Here is a 22647-nt window from a genome sequence, read left to right on the forward strand (position 1 = left end):
CAAAGGATGTGGTGCAACGAATAGGGACCACAGGTCTCGGGTTCGCAACCTGGGTATGAAAAAATCTTTGGTAGAGAGCACTTCTCCCCGAATGAGGCCCTACGTGACGCGAATCCAAATATAATCGGACTCCAACACGGGTGTCGGACACCGGGTGGGAAACTAAAAAAAGCGGAATAGGGAATTCTCGTGAGATAGATAAGTTGGTATATCGCTTGAAAGGGTTTTAAAAGAATAAGCTTACCATACTTGGCAACGCCAATGTAAATGGATAAAAAATATAGCCCCAAAAAAAGTAAATAGTTAAAGAATCTACAGTTCGCTACGAAAACACAGAAACAAAAAGCATAGAAACATAAAGAATGCACACAACAGAAAAACAACCCTGCCGAAGAGAACAGCTTAAAAGTCATACGAAGTTACAACATAAAAACAGCGTTGCGCTCCCATGTACTTGAAAATACTGTTTATATGTCTCCAATGCTACAAAGCTACTCTCCTCCTTCTGCCACCAAAAGTTACCAACTCAAAACGATAATACACAAGCTTGCACATTTTACTGGACCTTTAACTCATATTCTTAACGTTGTCAAATTGCAAGAGATTTCACCTCATCCACTTTCCAGAGGTCTTCTTCATACCTATACCACCTCAGCAGCCCTTCATCATTACGAGTATGCTGACACATGATGCACGAGTCACTCATACAGGTTAGGAATTCGCGTAACCTAGACGCTTTTTCAAGAATTGATTCATCAAGCTCGGTCAGAATTTCCATCGGTTCAGGTGGAGGGACTTCAGTAATTAGGCAATGAGATATGTTGAGCACTTCCAACTTTTTTAACCCCTCCAAGATAATAACCAAGGCAGGTTTAGATAACACTGTGCACCTCACACTCAACACTTTCAAGTTCGGAAGGTATTCTACCAGTGTAGATGCAAAGAGCAAATCACAGGGCCCCATAATTTTGAGCTCAGCAAAATTTTTGCAACTCCTTCCAATTTCCGTCATGACACATGGAGGATCTTCTATACTAGGCATCGTCAGTGATTCAAGATCTTCCCACATACGAATAGCCCTGCATATTCCTGTCTCTTCTATTCTGTTCCAAGCAGGCATAACAAGATGTTTAAGCCGTGGACACCTGAAAAAGAGGAGATTTAATTAGCTGTCTTCTTCATTCTCACAGTAAACTTTGCTTCTCATGAATTAGAATAATGGAAAATCATAAGGCATATATGCTTGCTGTAGGGTTTCTTGATTTAAGTTATAGCTCTCTAGAAAGATGAAGGATTATTGGGTGAATACCTCTCGGCAGTATAAGTCAACTGATCGTCCCTGACATACAAATTGTAATGGAAGATTAACGTTAGTATGCTTCCACGACTGAGGTTCAAATAAATCTTCAGGAGGCAGGTCAACGATTTATCAGACTGACTGTCGACATATATGTAGGGCTCAAACGGAATTTTGATGAAGTTTGATTTCAGTACTGACAGGTCCAGCATTTTCCAGAAAACTTGATCAGAGCAAGCCAACAGCCACGCAGTAAAAACTTGAGCAGGTCCAGTCAACTCCAAAAGGTCAAAGGACTGGAATATCTTAACCAAGATATCACTATCAAGGTCCTCCCACCTCCTTACAAGAGAATCTCCTCCTTCCATCACAAAAGCTTCAATTAACAATTCCTGCAGAAACAAGAAAGGTTATTACTTCTCTAGATCCATGAGGAATATCTGAATTCCTGATGTCAAATTGATGTTGCTGATTGTCATTGTGTATTCTTGTGAATACACTCAGACCATAAAGCAGAAAATACAAAGAAAGATAGAAGAATGTACAAATACGTCTGAGGAGTACTGGGATTCCCAAAAGTGAAGAAACTAGGAAATCTGACCTGGAACTTAAGTTGGTTATAGATAATGACAGAGAACTAAAATCTTGCTGGCATAGCTGGCGGAAGTATCACATTTTGGATAAAACTAATCATTACCGTATAACAAAATGATACAAAAAGGAGGAAGTAACATTGATTTGCACATAAAATTACCTAAAGAGGAACATTCCATGTCCTTAGCATTAGGATGGGAAAGCTGAAGACTTATTATATGCTCCGAAGAGACAAGTACAAATAGAACTGGGGAATGGGATAAGTGTCTGCTGAAAAAGATGCATATAGTTTCAGGAATTAAATAGAAGAGGATGCAAAAGCATAATACTCCGTCCCTTCTATTTTACATGAATGGAAAAGAAAATAAATAAGTTAACATGTTTTGTATGTTTAGCAAAGAGTAGTTAAAATATATTCAAGTAGTAGTTGATGTCATCTATATGAACGCTCAATATCCATTCCGCTCCATTTGGAGCAGTTCCATTCCAATACTCAGATATTAAGGGTTCTCTATTACTAAAGGTTTCTTTATATTTTCAACCAAAATACATACAGTAATGAACTAAAAAAGACTCCTGGCAAACAACATACTTAACATAAGTGTAGCAACATAACATAAACGTTAATCCTAACCATTGAAATTACCTACTGTGCTTCATTTATATTTTGTTTTTTGCTAATTTTACAAGAATCTCGAGAAATTGTAAGTCCTTTGAGACAACTTTGCCCATTCGATTGTTTACCTCGTCCATTTTAACACCTTCAACCATCATAATGTCACACCTACACACTGGTGCATTTGAACTTCTAACGTAGACCTTTCAAAACTATAATTCAGGACCTTCTTTCCTTCAACCATCATAATGTCACACCTACACACTGGTGCATTTGAACTTCTAACGTAGACCTTTCAAAACTATAATTCAGGACCTTCTTTCCTTTTATCTTCTGCATGTGCTACTTGTACCTTGTCATAAACATCACTTATTTTGTCTAGTTTTGTATGACCACACACCATACAATTCGCATTTCTACAACACTCATTTTTTGGATATGTCGGACCTCAGATACCCACCATCAAGCCATATACCACCATTGGTCTCACAACTGTCTTATAAAATCTATCTTTCACTCTGATATGTATCTCCTTATCCCATAACACTTTCAACTACAGTATTTTAATTTATGTGTTGCGTCTTCATCTATCAGACTATCACACCATTGACATGGAAACTGAGCCTAGACATATGAACAATATATGTGAACTCAATTTGATGATCTCAGACCTGAATGAAGGAGTTTTGTGGTAAATTAACGATCAACGTAATACTAGTTTATCCTCACAGTAAGGAATTAATAAGAGCAAAGTGTCACGTCCTTAGTCTTCAACTAAGCGCACGTGCGGCACTTGACAACTCGCTCACGTTCTTGCACAACTTGCTCACGATCTTGCTATGCCAAGTCAGCCTAGATTACTACACTCAAGATCGCTAAGGGAATAGTAATTGAGAAAGACGAGAAATTTGCTAGAAGAAAGCTTTTTATTATAGAAGAGTTAATTGATTTTGTTTGATGATTTACAAATGAATGACCTTCCTATTTATACTACTCACCTAGGGACTAGTATGTAAATAATAATTATTATACAAGTCCCTACATATTTACTAATAAGCCCCTATTCTAGAAATCTCTACACACCTAGAGTATTCCAAGGACTTCCCATGCAAATCTATGAAATTCTAGGGTCTTCCAAGAGAAACCTCCCTATATCTCTAGAATCTTCCTATAATATCTACTCTTCCTCTTATGTAATCATTCCACATGGCAAATATATGTGCCAAGTGGCACCTATGTGGCATGATGACATGGTGGGTCCTCACACTCTCCCCCACCTGATGGTGCGACGACCGCGGCGCACTGCTGCTGTGTAAACTCTTGAATCTTGTCTTTAAACTGCCACAAGTCTTCATACCGCCCTTATGCGGCCTCCTCCGGTGATTTCCCCTTCCAATATATGAGGAACATGGTAGTGCCTTTTTGCCCTTGTTTCCGCCTGGCCTAGTAGTCAATGATAGCTTCAATCTCCCTATCGTGTGAAGCGGTGATATTAATCGATGCATGACTTGACCCTTTCCCGGTTCATGCTCCAACTCAATCTTGTGATCCAGCTCACGCCTAAGAGGCAAGCTCTTAGGTAGCTCTTCGGAAATACCATCTTTGTTTTCTTCGAGCAAATTATCTATCCAAGCCGGCGGTATCTCTTGGGTACTATTATCTTCCTCCAAACTTGTAATGGTTGCCATGAATGTTGGCTCCTCTTCCTTGAGCCCCTTGACAAGCTGCATAGCTGAAAGTTGTGCATGGCCCTGTCCATGCGACATAATCACTGTAGGCACCATGCAAGCGCCTTCTCGCTCCATGACCAAGAGACGTTGGAGGTAGGGATCGATCATCGCGTGGCAATGCCTGAAGAATTCTTGCCCTAAAACAATGTCAAAGATATCCATAGTAGTGGCGGTAAAATTTGTCGTACCTTTCCAATCGCCCAATTTGACACTAACGCCATTAACTACACCACGAGCATTTCTGGCTTAGCATTCACGGTCTTGACGAGGGCGTTAATTGGAGTGAGCTTCAATTCTAGTCTCTTCGCTACGGCCTCGGTCACAAAATTATGAGTCGCCCCAGTGTCTACCAGTGCACGAGCGGGCTTGTTATTGATGGTGAGATCCACGTACTGGTTTTTATTATCATTGGTTTGACTATCTTGCTTCGCGATAGCGCCACATAGTCTAATCGTCCCCAACTGTGCGATTCCCGTACTCTGTGTTTGCGTTTGCTCGTGACTTGCACGTACCATAGCGCTAATGCTCTTCAGGTCAGGGAAATTTTTGAAGCTGTGAGGCCCTCCGCATAAGTAGCATCCCTTCTTCTCGTTCTGCGCCTTCTTTTCAGCATAGCCTTGACGACCACCTGACTTCTTGCCGTCAAATTTATTTGCATTTTGAGTCTTGGAGTATTGTTGTTGCGACTCCTTGCTCTCGCCACGATCTCTCCCATCTTTGGCATCGCTACCCCTTGACTCATTGCCTTGGACTTTGCCGTGCTTGTCATGCCTGAAGTCCATCAAAGACTCGGCCTCCACTATGGCTTGGTCTATGTCTGCGACTTGACGGCGTTGCAACTCCTGCTTAGCCCAATTTTGCAACCCGTCTATAAAGTGAAACAACAAGTCATCGCTAGTGAGATTGGGAATTTGAAGCATAAGGGTGGTGAACTCCTTGACATAGTCGCGGATGCTCCCTGTCTGCTTCAACTCTCTAAGTTTGCGCCTTGCCTCGTACAAGACATTATTTGGATAGAACTGTCGCTTGAACTCATTCTTGAACTGATCCCACGTGTTGATTGTGCATAGACCTCTGTCAGTATCAGCGACCTTTCTTCTCCACCATAGCATGGCAGTCTCTGTTAGGTACAACACAGCGGTATTGATCTTGGCCTCATCGTCCCTTACTTTGCCATGCTTGAAATAGTTCTCCAAGTGCCAAAGAAAGTTCTCCACCTCTAGTGCATCACGAACCCCTTTGAGCACTGGTGGCTTAGGAGCCTCGATCTTAGCCTCCCTCATCACGACAACATTGTTGGCTGCCTCGGTCACACCAACGTTGACCTGCTCTTCGAATGCCACTATCTTTGCCTTCATGGCATCGATAGTACTCCACGCCTCCATGAGTCTGCACTCTAAGGCAGTGATGGTTTGCTTTTCCTCAATCTCAGCCTGCATGTGCCCTTCCAAGTCATTTCGGATGCTTTCAATCTCTTCAAGAGTATGCCCCTCAAGAATGCTAAGAATGCCCTCCACCTTGCCCAAACGTTGGCCAAATACATCGATGGCGTCCATCCCCACGTTAACCTTCATAACCCACTCTTTACCGAGCGAGACGTCCTCGGACAGGACCTCCATGTCATCCTCGCTCGCCTCAGTGGTAGATGGTTCTTGGGATGTAAGCCCTTCATTTGGCACAACCTCTGGCGGCACCTCCTGGCTCTTGTTGGCGTCATTCCTCTTTTTGTTATGGCCCTTCTTGCCAGCAGCATCCTGGATGACGTTGGCTTGGGTTTTAGTAACATTGATTTCTCCGTCGTTTGTCATTCCCTCAGTTGTAACCTTCGCTCTGATACCACGTTGTCAAGTCCTTAGTCTTCAACTAAGCGCACGTGCGGCACTTGACAACTCGCTCACATTCTTGCACAACTTGCTCACGATCTTGCTATGCCAAGTCAGCCTAGATTACTACACTCAAGATCGCTAAGGGAATAGTAATTGAGAAAGACGAGAAATTTGCTAGAAGAAAGCTTTTTATTATAGAAGAGTTAATTGATTTTGTTTGATGATTTACAAATGAATGACCTTCCTATTTATACTACTCACCTAGGGACTAGTATGTAAATAATAATTATTATACAAGTCCCTACATATTTACTAATAAGCCCCTATTCTAGAAATCTCTACACACCTAGAGTATTCCAAGGACTTTCCATGCAAATCTATGAAATTCTAGGGTCTTCCAAGAGAAACCTCCCTATATCTCTAGAATCTTCCTATAATATCTACTCTTCCTCTTATGTAATCATTCCACATGGCAAATATATATGCCAAGTGGCACCTATGTGGCATGATGACATGGTGGGTCCTCACAAAAGGTATCAAATATTTTGTAATGTCCTGAAATAAAGTGTCATATAAAATTGGGACAAATGGAGTATTCATAATTGGTAGGGGATCCGTATATGACTAAATTCTACATTGAAAGCTAAACTAGCAAGTAAACATGCTGGATCTTCAATCCTCTTCCAACAAAAGCTGAAAAACACAAGTACTTTTAGGTTAAAACTTAACATCTTCAATGTAATCCCACATGAGGGGTCTAGGGAGGGTAGAGTGTACACAGACCTTAGCCCTACCTCGTGGAGGTTTAAAACTCAGCACCTAAAAGCACAAAATCATGTTTAAAGGAAAGAGTGAGAAGACCTAAATGAAATAGGAAAGTTTTGCTTAGTCTATGAGTATGATTATTAGGAGTCTTGATAAATATCAAACTTCTAAAAGCAATTATCCAGATTGAACTATACATAATTCAGTAGGGATTCCTTTATAACTCATACGTACTCCCTACCTTTCATTTTTTGAGAAGATGTTTGAGTGACCACAACATTTAAGATGTTAACTTGATATATTACTCATAATGGAAGAAACTAGTTAAATAGTGGTTGAAAAGAGAGATCACGTCAAAATTAAAGAGGTAATTTAATACATCTTAAATTCTGACAAACTCTGATAAATTTATATAAATAGAATCGGTTCCAAACAATTTGGAACGTCCTAAAATGGGAAAAGAGTTATATAAATTGGAACATAGGGAGTATAAATATTTCAGGATGCAGAATATTCATCCCAGAAGGACTTAAAGAACAGATAGGAAGAGAACTTGAATGAAATGGGACTACACTGAGGTTCTTGCCTCCTTCTCATAAACAAACTAGAATTCTCACCATACATCAAGTTTATCAAATGAGTAAAGTATCAATCGAATTATAAACAATCAATTATGGAAGGTCGATATTACTCGAGAAATTACCAGCTCACAGCCAAATCTCTAACTCATCCCCTGCCGTTACAGCACAAATCGATGCCAGCCACAAGATTGTATTGAGGCTTTGATCAAAGATATTAATTTATAACACCTTCTGTTCCCAATACAACTGTACTTGGGATTAAAACGAAAGGATGGGTAATTATTGATTTATTTCAAGCAGAAGAAAATAGAAGTTGTTCCACAGCCTAAACAGCAATGTGAACACTAAGACTGGCTTTCTGAAATGGCCCCCGGGGCTTCGGTCTAGTGGTAAGAGCATAACACGTATTGTGTGGGTTAGGCGCACATAACCGGTTAGAGGCATGTTGCAGACAAAATTCTGGTATTTAAGTGGAGAAGGGTAGAGGACCAGGTTCATTGTCCACCGGATTTCGAACCCTGTGCCAATGGCCCTCGGGAATTTTTCAGTTGTCGGAAAAAAGCAAATGCCTTTTTAAAATGGATTCAATCACAAGCTTATGTGCCAACAAGGGTCTTTGAATATAGGTTTTTGATGTACGCCAAGGGAGGAGACCTCAGGCCTATAATGGACAGCAAAGATGCAGTTTTGGCATAGCCAAAGGATCACCACTAAATTGAAGCATCAAGAAGGAAACAAGTAAACAGAATTCTTTATTTCTTAGAAACTAATACTCCAAAGAGAACACAAAAACTAGAGTATGGAATTTAGTAAGGGGCAAAGGCAATTTCTAGGAAACAGTTTATATTCCTTTGTGTTTGAATGCTATAGAAAACAATAACAGAAAAGATGCTAGGAGTATGAGTCAAGTGGTGAAGCCCCGTGAATTTCGATTTTTATATGGATTAATTTCCAGCTCAAGAGTTCAATTTATGTAACCCCAAGCCACGCAGGGCCCACACGAATGTAACAACGCCATCTAACAATTGGAAAATGCTAAGTTAAAATTGTATAAGTGCATGGCTAATGGACAGGAGAGGAGGTTGGGAAAACAAGATATTAACTTGGAAATATTTGACTTTCAAAGGAGTAAATGCTTGGACTAAAGATTCTTAAGAAACACGTGAATCTGACTCGATTGATTAAATGCTGAAACAAGTGGGGAAACTATGCAGCAAAGGGCATTTCACTGTTAAATCAGTCTATTGGGAGAAGAACAAGATTGTAAATCCATCTCTAGTTTGGCCAAGTCAAAATTCCATATAAGGTTTCTACTTTTGTTTGGTTAGTTTTGAAGCGGGCTTGTCTAACACAAGAGGCTCTACAAAGAAGAGGTCTTCAGATATGCTCAAGATGCCTACTTTTGTGGGAAAGATGCAGAAACAAATGAGCATTTATTCCTACATTGTCAGATAACTGCACATCTGTGGCACATGTTCTTTTGTATCCTAGGGGTGAAGTGGGTGTTACCAAGATCAACTCTAGAACTCCTATGCAACTGGAAAGGAATTGGAAGAAGGAAGGCGAAGGAAGATTGGTGGCAGTCCATTCCAGCTTGTATTTGGTGGTCAATTTGGAAGGAAAGAAACTCAAGACAATTTGAAGATAAAGCTAACTCCATCCAGATAGTTAAAATGAAGTGTCTTAGTTTCTTTTATTTTTGGTGTAAACAAGACATAGTGGGGGAAGTAGGTGATTTGGTAGATTTTCTAGGCAATGTGTAAAGTATAACTAGCATCATTACCTCCTGGCCACTGTTTTTGGTGGCTTTACCTGTAAAGTTTCACATCAGCATTCAAAAAAATGCTGATACTTTTGGATGGAATACAAATGTTACCTTATTCAAAAAAAAAGTGGGGACACAAGAGAATAAAACAATCAAACAAAGGATCAAGATCTTTAGTCAGAGAATATGAAAGGAAAAGAAGGACTAATTTAGCAAAGAAAGAAAGGGAAGCTGCGAAATGCAGCAAGGTAGTGAACTGCCCGAACAGCGCCAAACCCGACGTCCAACTGAAGCAGCCTTTTTAAAAGCATTTCGGGAGAGAGAAAATTTAATTGTTTGGAACAAGTTCTTGGGCGTAAGAGATGGAGAGCTTCTACTCCATAAATGATATTATGAGGTGAGTATCAAATGCATTGATTCTTTCCTAACTCTCTGACATCATGGAAATTATAGATTTTCGAGAAAATCTCATGAACCTCTCAACACAAGTCTTGAAAATTTTAGGGTTTGACAAAGAGGTATTCCTTTCACTCCAATTTTGTATATTATGTTCCATAGACATTGTAGACTATACTTTTGACGAAAGATTTAGATTTAAACACTGATTCATGAAATCCTACCTAGTCTTGAAATTGGAACGTTTGTTGGTAAAGAAGATGAATAGTGTTGGGTTTGCTTGAACGATATCGTTTTGAGTTTATAAAGATGTGAATAGGTCCAATAATACACGAATTGGAGTTAAAACTCAAGGATTTGACTTTCAAACTGCGAAATAGGGATTTTTGCTAAACTTGTGAAGTTGAATTTAAGTGTTGAACACTTAGTTGACTTAGTCGGTATTGTTGTGACGCGTTATTAATTTACGTAAGCTTGTATATGTACACTGTAAATTGTTGGCATCATTGGATCCTTTGGGGTAAGACTTGAAAAGCGATCCAAGGTATGTTGAAACTTACTACCCCTTAAATCTTTTCCTAAAATTCATATTGTTGAATTGATTTACGAAAAATGGTTTAATGTGAATCCTAGCTTGTGGGGTCAAGCGGGTTGGGATTGCATCATATCTTACATAGTAAATTGTTCAAGTGTTACCATCACCGTTTTTTAATGAAAAATAAAACTGTGTTTTAAAAAAACTCAATTTGATGAAAATGGTATTTCTTGAATCTTCAAAGATTTGTCTCTCATTTGTTAAATGTTGTAACATGAATTGAGAAGGTTCCACACTTGATTTTGGTGCTACATGGTTTGATTGGTCATAAACACCGTGATTTGATAAAAATAAATTTCTTTGAGGCTTTTAGGCTATGAATCTATTTTTAGAAATGTCAAATGTTTTGGGAGCTACTAGTGGAGACCACTGAGATTGGTTCGAATATTATATATGTTACGAAGGAACTATACGTGCCGGTGTAGGAACACATTCCAAGGTTAGGCCAAGGTTTATGGGATAAAGGTACCCATTGAGAGGGAAAATAATCACTGCTTAATGTAATGAGGTTAAGTCGACTAATACGACGCTACAGAAAGCCTCCGGGACAAGTATGTCAAACACTTGTAACTAGGTTGATCACCTAGTGTTGTTTCTATTTATGTCAGTGTATAAAATTTCACATGATTTTGACTAAACTTTAATGCTAGAAGCAAGGACCTTGAAATGCATTTTACTTTGATATTTCATTTCATTGTCTAACCCTAGGATTGTTATAAATGTTTCCTTCTTATATCAATGTCTATGCGTATCATTAGATTTCTTCAAATCTTGTCACAATTCTTGGGGAACGGTCATATGATACATACTAGGCATGTGAAGCTTTGGCCTTTTGGCCATTCAACTTTTGATTTCAGGATTATGTGTTGACCATCCTAAGCCATGCAGTTAGGATAGCTCCGTCTATCCAGTAGGATACTTTTGGTGAGACTCCACTTAATTCTTGTGGAGCTTAGACTGTTATATTCTTTGAATCACCGGGAGTTGTCTCAGTTGACTAGCTTAATCTTTGTCATAGAGGTTCCATAGACAGTAGTAATTCTTTCGGGTTGTAATTATGGTTATTCATATGGCATCCGTGCATGAAACTTTATTACTTTTATGAATATTTCGTTGAAAATGAAATGTGGTTGATCGGTTGTATTCATGCATGGTTTTCAATACTTAAAGGATTGGGATTTTTCAAAAGCTTCCGCATTCATTATTTAGGTGTATAAGTAGGGATTATTACATGTGTTGGTTCGTTGAGTCGGATAGAGTTTTGAGTGCTAGTCACGTGGATTAGGGGCATCACATAAGTTTCAAGTATAATTATAGCAAAAGGATTCATTGGAACTCACCTTATGTTCCTCCTAAACCTAATGTCGTTATTCACCATCTCTCTTCCCCCTCCCCACCTTCGCATAACCTGGAGCCAACACCAACCCTATATACCCCCTTTCGCCCTCTCTCTCTCTCTCTCTCTCTCTCTCTCGGTGTGTGTGGGGGGACAGTGTTATCAAAAGCAAAAAGCGCAAAAAAGCTCTAAGGACCGCTAGGGCTTTAAGCGCAAAGCGCAAATAAAGCGATGGCTTTAATGAAAAAGGCGCAAATGGAGAAAAATACAAATATATATATATATATATATATATATATGTTTAGTCCAAGACTAGAAATTATAAGCATTGATCACAAATATATGGACAAAGATATTGAAATAGAATTACGGTAAAGTGAAATATCAATTATTTAGTGTCGCCCCTTCAGGAGAGGCTCATAGGCAAAGAAACATGTCTTAAAGCCTTGATGACTACATTGAAGTGCATTTTAAGCAAGGCAAAGCGCTCAATGAGCCTCGCTTGAGGGCTTAAGAGCTCTTTAAGCACGCCTTTGACAACACTGGACAGGTGAGGTCATTTCCACTAAAGCCATCTCTTACTTAACTTGGCCAGTGATCTCAGTGATTTCTCATAAAAGGTAAGATCAGTAATATCCTGCCTTATACAGTATATCCCTCCAACCCAATTTCCATAAATTTTTCAATTGCCTTCAAAACAAAGTGAGGAAATTTAATTCTGAGATTTTGTTACGCTTTTCTCTTAACTTTCTTTTCACAAATTTGTAAGCTCAAATGTACTTCTCTTTTGCGTCTTCTTGATGCCTTCAATGAAGTTTTTTACTTTATCCGGAAAAAAAATTCTTTCCCATAAATTTGAAGATCCACACATATGGTAAGTTCTCTGAAGAATTGGAAGACAGAGTATTACCAAAATACTCATGGCTCTATAGATGTAAATAAAGAACTAGAAACCTAGAGCAGATTATTAAACTGAAAGCAAACATGGAAATAAACCTAACACTCGGCACATAAAAGTTTCCTTTTTCCCTTTAACTTGCATTCTGTAACACCAGTTCAAGCAGAGTTCTAGCCAGTGAACCGGAAACCAGTTCTGCTTTATTTAAATTATCAAAAACAAAAAGATAGCTTTTCCATTAGAATTGCATATAAACTTATTAAAGCATCTGAGTAACTGAATCTGTGTAGGGAACTGCATTTTCAAATTAGTTATGGAAATCTTAAACTAAAAGGAAAAAACTTAGCCGTGGAAATCAATTAACTTGTGTTTGCCTCTTAAAGTGCTATTCCACCGCCTGGTTTCCATAGAAAAAACTAACATTAGAGTTTTAGAAGATGGTATGAAGCCTACATCAATCTTTTCTCTCAAACTACTAATCATCTATCTATGGAGCTTATAGGTTAGATGCCCCAAAACCCAAATTTCTTTTTGGAAAAAAAAAAGACAGAATAGCCAAAGCACCAATTCCATATAACCTGTGCAGGTCAAAAAATAATGTAATAGTTCTCCACATAACTGTGAGACAGCTGTAAATATTTGTCAAAAGAAGCTATGTTCTCGATTGGAGAACTCCACGAATTGAATCCTTAGATACATAATAGACTCATGGATCTTTTGTAAATCTGGCTCCCAGCACAGAATTTTGTGCTGATGAATATACTGTTACCCTTCTCAAAAAAAAAAAAAAAAAATTGAATCGCCATGTTAACAAAAAGAAAAATCACAAGTAAATTAAAACCAATCGACAAATATTCAAACGTTAAGAACAAGAAAATCCGCATTTGATCATACCTTACTAATCGTTGAAATGCAGAAGGCCAAGAAAAGCAAATTCAGGCAAGCATAACTTCAGACCTGTATGGGCAAAAATCAAAACTTGCAGTTAAATTCAAGAAGGTACCAGAAAAAGAAAAAAAATTCCACGCGGTGTACACCGAATTCTTTTAATACCCACAAAAACTTTTGCAATCAAGATCCAACTTGAATCAGAAGTTAATCCGAAAACAACATTAAAGAATAGAAGAACAAAAAAAAGACAGAATGACAGAAAGAGAGAGAGATTTAGAACATGCCTTTAGAACCTAGGTAAGCTGTTGTGAATGGAATACTAGTTTGGATCGTTGGTTCACTTGAGATGGTGTAGCTGATGAGGAGTCAGATTCAGATACGAGGAAATGACAATAATAACCCCAATGCATTGGCAGGTGCTGGCGGTCAAACTGCCAAATGGAAGTGTCATCATATCTTTCACACCTGTAACTTGATTCTGGTCAACAGTCATTAACATTTTTTCCTTTTTTGCTTAGGAGAATAGTTGACGTCCATACTTCCTACCTGTTTTTTTTTTTTTTTTTTGGTAACTGACAAAAAAAAGAAAATCTAAATGAGATTTCTTTTGAGTTAAAAACTCTAAACTCCCTAAAATATTCATGCTTTATCATTTTAACACTTAAAATTATGGGGTATTGTGGTTACCCCTTGAACTACAAGCCAAGTGATATGGAGAGTGACAGCCAAAAAGAGGATATATGTGGACCTAGTACACTCTGTGGGGTCCGACATTATCCCCGATTCACCACGTTTAGTGCATTTCCATTACTTCAACGGAAGCTTATGCAAATTGAATAAATTATAGTACAACAGGGGTCCGACATTATCCCCGATTCACCACGTTTAGTGCATTTCCATTACTTCAACGGAAGCTTATGCAAATTGAATAAATTATAGTACAATGTACCTTGATTTTCTTTCTAAAAATCAAAGTCAAAATTGGCTGGTAGATTCTTATCCAATATAGAATTATATTTAATATTCTCTAATTTCAAAGAGGATTCGAGTAAATCTTGCCTTCTATATTGAAAGATTAACAATTTAAGAGATGTAGATTCTCTAAATTTCTCGACTTTCGTTTTCCTTCAACTAATCACTCTCCTAATTCTCAGATTATACGGTAAAGAAATGGATCTTGGACCTAACTCAACCGCAAAAGTCCATATAAGGAGACCATGTACCCTTTAACCCACCAATGTGGTACTCTCACCCCCCACCTCGCGTCCAGGGCTGAACATCTGGTGCGTTGGCAATGAATCTTGGGCCTAAAAGCTAGCTCAAAGGGAGGAGGACAGCCCAAGCCATATAAGGAGACCATGTTCCCATCCCACAAAAGATGTGAGACTCTTAACACCCCCTCGCACGCCCAGGGCTGGACATCTCAATTTATAATCCTTTTAAGCGTCTTATTGGTAAAGTGGCCACCTAAACAAATGATAATGTTTTAGTCATTGAGCTCGCAAGTCTATGAGTTCAAAGAACACGATACTTTTATTGTTATTTATTATACGCACTAAAGTAATATTGAAAGATTATGTAGTACTTATTATTTAAAAAAAGAAGAAGAATCTATCTATAGAATTTTGATTTTGAAGTTAATCTTTTACCTTGCATGTCCGCGCCATTAACCTTGTCTTTTAGTTCCCAGCAAAAATGATATAAATGAAAAGCAATCAGCTACATCATATAAAATTGGGTTAGAGAAAGTTGTGATAAAAATAATGCTAATGAACATGCATTCATAATCAAAAAGAGATTAAGACGTTTGAAATATGTCTATCGCATTGTTTTGAAACACTTCAAATCGACTAGTTTGATGTTTACGTCAAGATTTAAGTAATCCAAATGAAATTTACACAAATCTAATGATGTGTCTACAAGTAGTTGTGCTATTTGCATTAAAATGAAAGGAAAAGAGAAAAAGAACAAGAAATCTCCCAAATGGTATTCAAGAGTTCTTATGAGCATTTAAATTTGATAATGAAAATATCTAACTCTTACGTGAGAACTGGGACTTCTTCTTCTTAAAAAAGGAAGAAGATAAATGAGCTATATGAGAGTTTTTAAAGTCATACTCTGTAACGAAAAAGAGTAAAAAATATCCTAACGTATTGGAAAGGAGAAAAGGCTCAAAATAGTCTATTATCTTTGGACTTAGGCTCAAACTGATCCTATTTTTTCACAGGGAACACTAATAGTCCCCGTTCTTTGATAAAGTGGTGCACTTTCGGGTCATAACCCTAACTATCATGAAATTTTCAACAGAGACTAAACCCCATATGTCTCTCACGTGTTTCTGATCCTAATCTCTAACCTTCATTAATCTCTTCCCTATTAAATCAGACCACCTGTAGGCAAACATATACATATAGAACTAAAGATATACAGTAGTGTTGCTTGTATCTTCTTCTGGTCTCTTTCCTTAAATTGTGTGCTTCCACATGATCTGCTCGTGAAAGATCATGGATTTTGAACCAGATCAATCTTAGTGAACTTCTCGAAGGGCTAGACCTGTTTAACGTAGGAAGACAGAAACGTTTTGTTTAGATTGCCTAGAGAATTTTTTACAATATTATGTTTCGATGGTCCTTGGACTTCAGATGTTTAACAAGGTCTTCCTAGACTTCCATAACACAGCGAAACCAGGGTATTCTTCATGGTGCGCTCAGAATGATATGATAGACAAGTGGCCTTGGAAACTCATTTGGAGGACTAAAGCCCCTCCTAAGGTCCTATGCTTCAACTGAATAGTCCTTCATGAGGCTAGTCTCACTCAGGACAAGGACAAGGACAACCTCAGTAAAAGGGGCATGACAACAGTCAATAGATGCTTCCTGTGCCAACAAGCTTATGAGACTAACAGACATCTATCCCTTCATTGTCCAGTGATTGCTGATTTTTGGAATTTATTTTTTGCTATCTTTGGTCGGAGTTGGGTAATGCCTGCTAGTTTAAAGGATGCCTACATTAGCTGGATCTCTTGGAAAGTTGATAAATCCATCAGCCAAGTTTGGAAAATGATCCCTACTTGTATTGTTTGGTGAGTGTGGAGTTTTGGAAGAGCGCAAACAGGACGGGTTTGGAGTGGCTAATTGGGTTGTTGCGTCTTTAAGATGGCCAAAATGCTCGAAGAGTGGAGGTGTAGTACAATGATTTCATTTGTACAAAAACAAGAACAACAACATACCCAGTGAAATCCCACAAAGTGGGGTCTGGGGAGGGTAGAGTGTACGCAGACCTTACCCCTACCTTGGGAGGGTAGAGAGGTTGTTTCCGGTAGAACCTCGGCACCTCGGCATAAGGACAAGCAATTCAAAGCAGGATGCGAAAGAAATAACGAATAAACCATGGCAACATACTATAAAAGCATGATAGAGCAATAAAAAAAAGTAATACAATACTCAAAGGATAAGAAACAACAAATAGTTGCAGAAATCGAAAGGCAAGAAACTACAAGAGTAATACTATGACTACTAGTATGGAAGGATAAGCGAGACAATGCTCAACTACTTACTGACCTTCTACTCTAATACGTGTCCTCCATAACCTCCTATTTAAGGTCATGTCCTCGGTAAGCTGAGACTGCGTCATGTTTTATCTAATCACCTCTCCCTAATACTTCATTGTACAAGAACAAAGGTGATATTCAGAATTGCAACAAATATAGGGATATCAAGTTGCTAAGCCACATTACGAAGTTTTGGACAGGGTGGTGGAGATGAGGGTGAGGAGGGGCGAATCTATTTCCGAGAACCAATTCGGATTCATGTCGGGGCATTCAACTACAGAATTCATACATCTTGTAAGGAGACTGGTGGAGCAGTATAGGGAGAGGAAAAGGGACTTACACATGGTGCTCATCGACCTATAAAAGGCATACGAGTAATTTCCAAGAGAAGTTCTATGGAGATGCCTGGAGGCTAGAGATGTACCTGTGTTATACACTAGGGTGATTTAGGGCATGTATGATAGGGTCAAGACTTAGGTAAGGCAGTGGGAGGAGACTCGAAGCACTTCGCGGTTGTGATGGTGTTGCACCAAGGATCAACTCTTAGCCCATTTTTATTTTCCTTGGTGATGGATGAATTAACGCGGCAATCCAAGGTGAGGTGTCATGGTGTGTGTTATTTACATATGACATAATTCTGATTGACAAGACTCGCAACGAAGTTAATCTAAAGGATTCAGGTTGATTAGAACAAAGACAAAATACTTAGAGTGCAAGTTCAGTGCGAAAACGCATGATACTGCCGTGGAAGTGAGGCTTGATACCCAGGCCATCCCGAAGAGAGGAATTTTCAAGTATCCTGGGTCTATTATCCAAGGTAGTGAGGAGACTGATCGTATTGATGCAGGGTGGATGAGATGGAGGCTCGCGCCCTATGTGATAAGAAGGTGTCACCAAAACTTAAAGGCAAGTTCTACAGAGTGGTGATTAGACTGACTATGTTGTACGGGGCGAAATGTTGTCTAGTCAAGAACTCTCACATGCAGAAGATGAAGTTGTGGAAATGACAATGCTGAGATAGATGTGTGGGCTTACTAAGATAGATAGGATTAGAAATGAAGATATTCGGGAGGTGGGAGTGGCCTCCGTGGAGGACAAGATGCTTGAAGCGAGGCTGAGATGGTTCAGATAGGTGAAGAGGAGATGCACAGATGCCCCAGTGTGGAGGTGTGAGAGGTTGGATATGGATGATTTCAGGAGATGTAGGGGTAAGCCGAAGAAGTATTGGGGAGAGGTGATTAGGCAGGACATGGCGCAGCTTCAGCTTAACGAGGGCATGATCTTAGATAGGAGGCTATGGAGAACACGGATTAGGTAGAAGGCTAGTAGGTAGTTGAGTGTTGTCTTGCTTATCCTTCTATACAATTAGTCGTCGTATTATTCTTGTAGTTTCTTGTTTTTCGATTTCTTTTACTATTTGTTGTTTCTTGTACTTCGATTATAGTAATATATTGTTATAGTTACGGTTCCTTTTTTCAAAATGCTTTGTCATGCTATCTTTAGTATTCTGTCGTGGTTTCTTCACTTTCGTAATTTCTTTTCCGTACTGCTTTGATATGCTTTTTCTTGAGCCGAGGGTTTATCAGAAATAACCTTTTTACCTCTCAAGATGATAGGGGTAAGGTCTCCGTACACGCTACCCTCCCCAGACCCCACTTGTGGGATTACACTGGGTACGTTTTTGTTGTGGGAGGAGAGAAACATAAGGCACTTTGATGGAATCCAATCTCCCAGCTTAAGACTAATTGTCTTTTAATTTTATATAGTTGGGATATGTTAGCCCCTTTAGACTCGAATTTCAATCTTTTGGACTTTGTAAGCTCTAGGACACTTGTAAATGAGCTTACAATCTCACTGCTTTTGTAACTATCTAACCTGACACATCTTCTTGATGCCATTTATATCATTTCTTACTTTATCAACAAACCAAAAAAATATATGCGCGTGTAAATTTATGCATGGATATAGTATGCCTAATTTAGTAGAAAATAAAATATTCCACGATCAGCAACTCTCTTTTTTTGCTCTACTGAAAATTTCCCAAGTTTCACATAAAGCTCAGATTTTTCCACAACAAAAAGCAAATAATTCTAAAATACAAAGTCAAAGCTTCATATAGAAAGTAAAAAAGATGAAAATTTGAAGATTCTGACCTACCCAGAATACAGAATAGTTTAGAACAATTGTAAAACAAGGAAATTACCTGCTTTGAGAAAGATGATAGATCTGAGCCATCAATAAAGGCCTGTTTGAACCCATGATACTGCTCTATGTTGGTGACCATGATGAGGTGAACCAAACAACTCCCACACAACATAGTATAAACCAACCACTGTAAAAGAGGCTGTGGGAGAGAGCTGTGATAGTCTTTTCAGTGTTTCCCATAGCTCTACGGCCATCTTTTTTGGTGAAGACGAAGAGGAGGAGACGATTTTCCTTTCATAATTGATTGAAATAGAAAATTAATCTACCCATATATATCTCTATCGCTTCTCTTCTCGACTATACAGGAGTCAGGCACTTTTCTAACCCAGAAAAAAAAAAAAAAAAAAAAAAACCAAACTAACCCATTAAAAAATAAAATCAAACTACAGGTATATTTAGATTTTATCCCTTTTACGCACAAAATCTGTGCATGAAATCCTTTCCTAAAAACCCGACCCAACCTTTATTCTTTCTCTTCTCTTTCACAAAAATTAAGGTTTTTTGCATACTTTGACCGAAGATTAGTTACGTTTCAAAATACCAGAATATAAATATTTTATATAGAACTTAATATTTTTTTAGTGTACAATAATATCGGCTCATTACATCAAGTATACATATACATTTGGATTGTCGTTTCAGGGGTTGTAAAGTGCTCCGAAGTACGTTTAAAAACTTGTTATATTTAGGTTTAAGTGTCATATTTTATAGGGTGCGGATTCTTTTATGTCTTTTTTATTTTGTTATTGTATTGTGTAATCTGCACTTTTTGAATGTGCAAAAATAAATATAATATTTAAAAATAATTCATCCAATACGAGAGGTTCATAATAATTGAAAAATATTTCATTCCATTAGCAACGAAATACATCATTAAATTACAATAGACTTAAAAAAAAAATCAAGTTCTAGACACTCTTCTACTTCCAGATGTGCTGCCACCACGAGAGTTTTGCCCACATGAACGCTTATATGCCCAAATTGCTTACATGTCGAGCACTTGCGAGAGTAAGTCTTTTCGCTAACATCCATTTGATTGTGATAATGAGTTAGCTTGTTTTTACCCAATTTACGGATATGGTTCTTGTTCGCAATCATAGAAAACGGTACGGCTGGCTAATAAGCTTGATCACCAAGGGGACGGAATTGGCCCGAATATGCTTTAAGGTATTTTACGACCTTATATTCCTCCGCCACATAATCATTTACATTTCTGGCCATTCTCTCAAAGCACCCGACTGAATGAGAACATGACATGTGGTACGTTTGTCACTTACCACAAGTGCATAATTGTGTACGCTCAGTAACGATATGTTTGTTTCCTCCTTTGCTGTCGCAATAACCCGTTCTAACTTCATACACTCGTTGAACGACGTCATACTCGGTCATTTGGTGACCTTCTGCCTTTCTTCGATAGTGCTCCATTTTTGTGTAGGACTTTGGCATCATGTTCCCTCGTCGGCTAATATAGTTATGGCATGCCTTGTTCTATCCGCAAATCGCTCCACGACCTGCCTGAAAGTTAGTCTTACCATTGGGGTGACAGGTAGTCCTCGAGCAGATTTGAGGAGTTCATTGAAAGACTCTGAGCTGTTCGTTGTGAGCATGCCCCATCTCCTTCCTCCATCAGCATAAAGAGTCCATTTTTCAACTTCTAATTTCATCAACCAAACATATGCCTCTTCACTCACTTCCCTTAGCAGCTCCATTTTTGCAGCCCATTTTCGTTGTTGATGCTGCATCGCAGCCCCCCACATCAATTTGTTTACAGTGTCATTTCTAAACTTTGTTTGCAAATTAGCCTTTAAGTGCCTTAAGCAATATCGATGGTAAGCATGTGGAGGCTGCCACCCTTCCAGAGTACGCATATTGTGCAATATGCCTTTATGACGATCCGATAGGACACATATGCCCTGACGACCCTTAATAACATAAGTTTGTAGATGAGTCAAGAACATCCCCCATGTTTCGTTGCTCTCGTTGGCGGCAATTGCGAAAGCAAGAGGGAATATTGACCCATTGGCATCTATACCTACTGCAATTATGAGCTTAATATCATATCGGCCATACACATGGGTCCCATCTATTGATATCACATTCTTGTAGTGAGCAAAACCATCAATACTTGGTTTGAATGCCCAAAAGACGAAGTCGAAAATTCTGCCCTCTAAAAGCCGCCACTGTACAAAAGTGCCAGGATTAGCATGTCGTAGAGCCGTCATATACCCCGGCAACGCCTGAAAAGAGGATTCCCAAGTTCCAAAGATCGTTTCAAAAGCACGTCGACGCCCGAGAAATCCCTTTCTCTTGCTTATGATTTTATCATATTTTGAGTGGACCATGCCAATACAAGTTTTGATAGGCATCCTGCATAAGTTTAAACAAACAACATTTAACAATGATATTTTAATTATTATAAGATATATAATGTAAACGGTCAGATAAATTACCTTGGAGTTTCCTCAATGTGTTTAAGTAACACATGAGCAATCATGTTTATATCTAGATTACAATGATCTGCTCGACTTTGTCCCATATCACAAGTGTGCTTCGGGTGGAATTTTGTGATTTCCCACAGACCATCCGGCTTAGCAATTCCCCGAAGCAACCACCGACAGCCTTGAGTATGTCTCCTACAAATCAGCCTCCATACCGATCTATTTGAGTCATCAACCTTAAACTCCCTCATACCCTTTACAAAATACATTCTGACAACCCGTTGCAACATTTTTTTTATGTGAACTGCATTCCCTTTGCAATGACGCATTCATCAGTCATGAGATTTTTTTGGTTCAATCCACGTTTTTTGGTGACTTTGATAATCATCTTTTGTGAAGACAAATGCATCCTCACGACCTTGGAGACTGTCAAGATATGGAATATAGTCAGAATGCCATTGCATTGAGCTGTCATGAATTGGGTTTTCAGCCATCGGAGGTGGTACGTGGTTTTGAGTTGGTTCTGGTTGGTTTTGGGGACTACAATGCGTATCTTCATCCCCTTCACTATCTTCATCATCAGTTACCTCTGCATTATTAGCTGGTTCATCGCCATCACTCTCTGATGTATCCATATAACTTGGACAATCAGCGCCATCTAAGAAAGGCCTCCTCCTACACGAATTAATTATTTAGCATCTAGGTGATGAACCTATACATATTGATTATGAACATGGTGTGGAGAATGATCAACTCCACCAAACTGAAAGGACCGCCTTTCATCCACAGTTGGTACCACTGGCGAGTTTTGATAATAATCAGCTACACCAAACTGGGAATTATTATAATAATCAGTTCCACTGAACTGAGAATTATTGTAATAATCCGCTTGTTATATCCCGTAACTTTGCATATTTGGAAAACTCGAAATAATTTTGACTTGTAAGAAATAAGGCCATAATTTGATTTTTTTTTATTTAATATATGTGTTGTCCATGAAATGTTGACGTGGAAATATGGAGGAAGGCCAAGGGCAAAATTTGAAATTTTGAAAATTTGTTTCGGGAATTACAAAATAAGACCTATATTCAATTGGACTCAAAAAAAATAAAAAAAAAATAAGAGGCCCAATTCAAGGTAGTGGCCGGCCAACTACATGGCCCA

The 22647-nt window shown here is 38.6% G+C and overlaps 1 protein-coding gene across 5 annotated transcripts; it reads right to left on the reverse strand.

The window, feature by feature from the left end:
• Positions 1-209: 209 nt before the first annotated feature.
• Positions 210-19346, reverse strand: LOC132631880 (F-box/LRR-repeat protein At3g48880-like). 5 transcript variants are annotated; one of them, XM_060347597.1, is made up of 6 exons: positions 19044-19346; positions 14940-15009; positions 13575-13721; positions 13294-13356; positions 1310-1689; positions 210-1145 (listed from the first exon to the last, which is right to left on the reverse strand). In XM_060347597.1, exons 5-6 carry the CDS (start codon positions 1663-1665, stop codon positions 590-592), a joined length of 912 nt encoding a protein of 303 aa, XP_060203580.1. In that variant the 5' UTR covers positions 1666-1689; positions 13294-13356; positions 13575-13721; positions 14940-15009; positions 19044-19346; the 3' UTR covers positions 210-589. The 5 variants fall into 5 exon arrangements, with proteins under 5 accessions (XP_060203580.1, XP_060203579.1, XP_060203582.1 ...); XM_060347596.1 differs by having other exon boundaries at positions 13575-13862; XM_060347599.1 differs by lacking the exons at positions 13575-13721; positions 14940-15009; positions 19044-19346 and adding an exon at positions 13457-13479.
• Positions 19347-22647: the final 3301 nt, after the last annotated feature.

Source organism: Lycium barbarum, chromosome 3 (assembly GCF_019175385.1).
Source record: "Lycium barbarum isolate Lr01 chromosome 3, ASM1917538v2, whole genome shotgun sequence".
NCBI classification, from domain to species: Eukaryota; Viridiplantae; Streptophyta; class Magnoliopsida; order Solanales; family Solanaceae; genus Lycium; species Lycium barbarum.

What these genes read in the sequence shown, in the direction of transcription:
- LOC132631880 (XM_060347597.1), bottom strand. Translation starts at nt 1,665, where the DNA reads ATGGAAGGAGGAGATTCTCTTGTAAGGAGGTGGGAGGACCTTGATAGT. An exon ending in TTGACTTATACTGCCGAGAG is followed by an intron (nt 1,146 to 1,309) that starts GTATTCACCCAA and finishes CCTCTTTTTCAG; the next exon opens with GTGTCCACGGCTTAAACATC.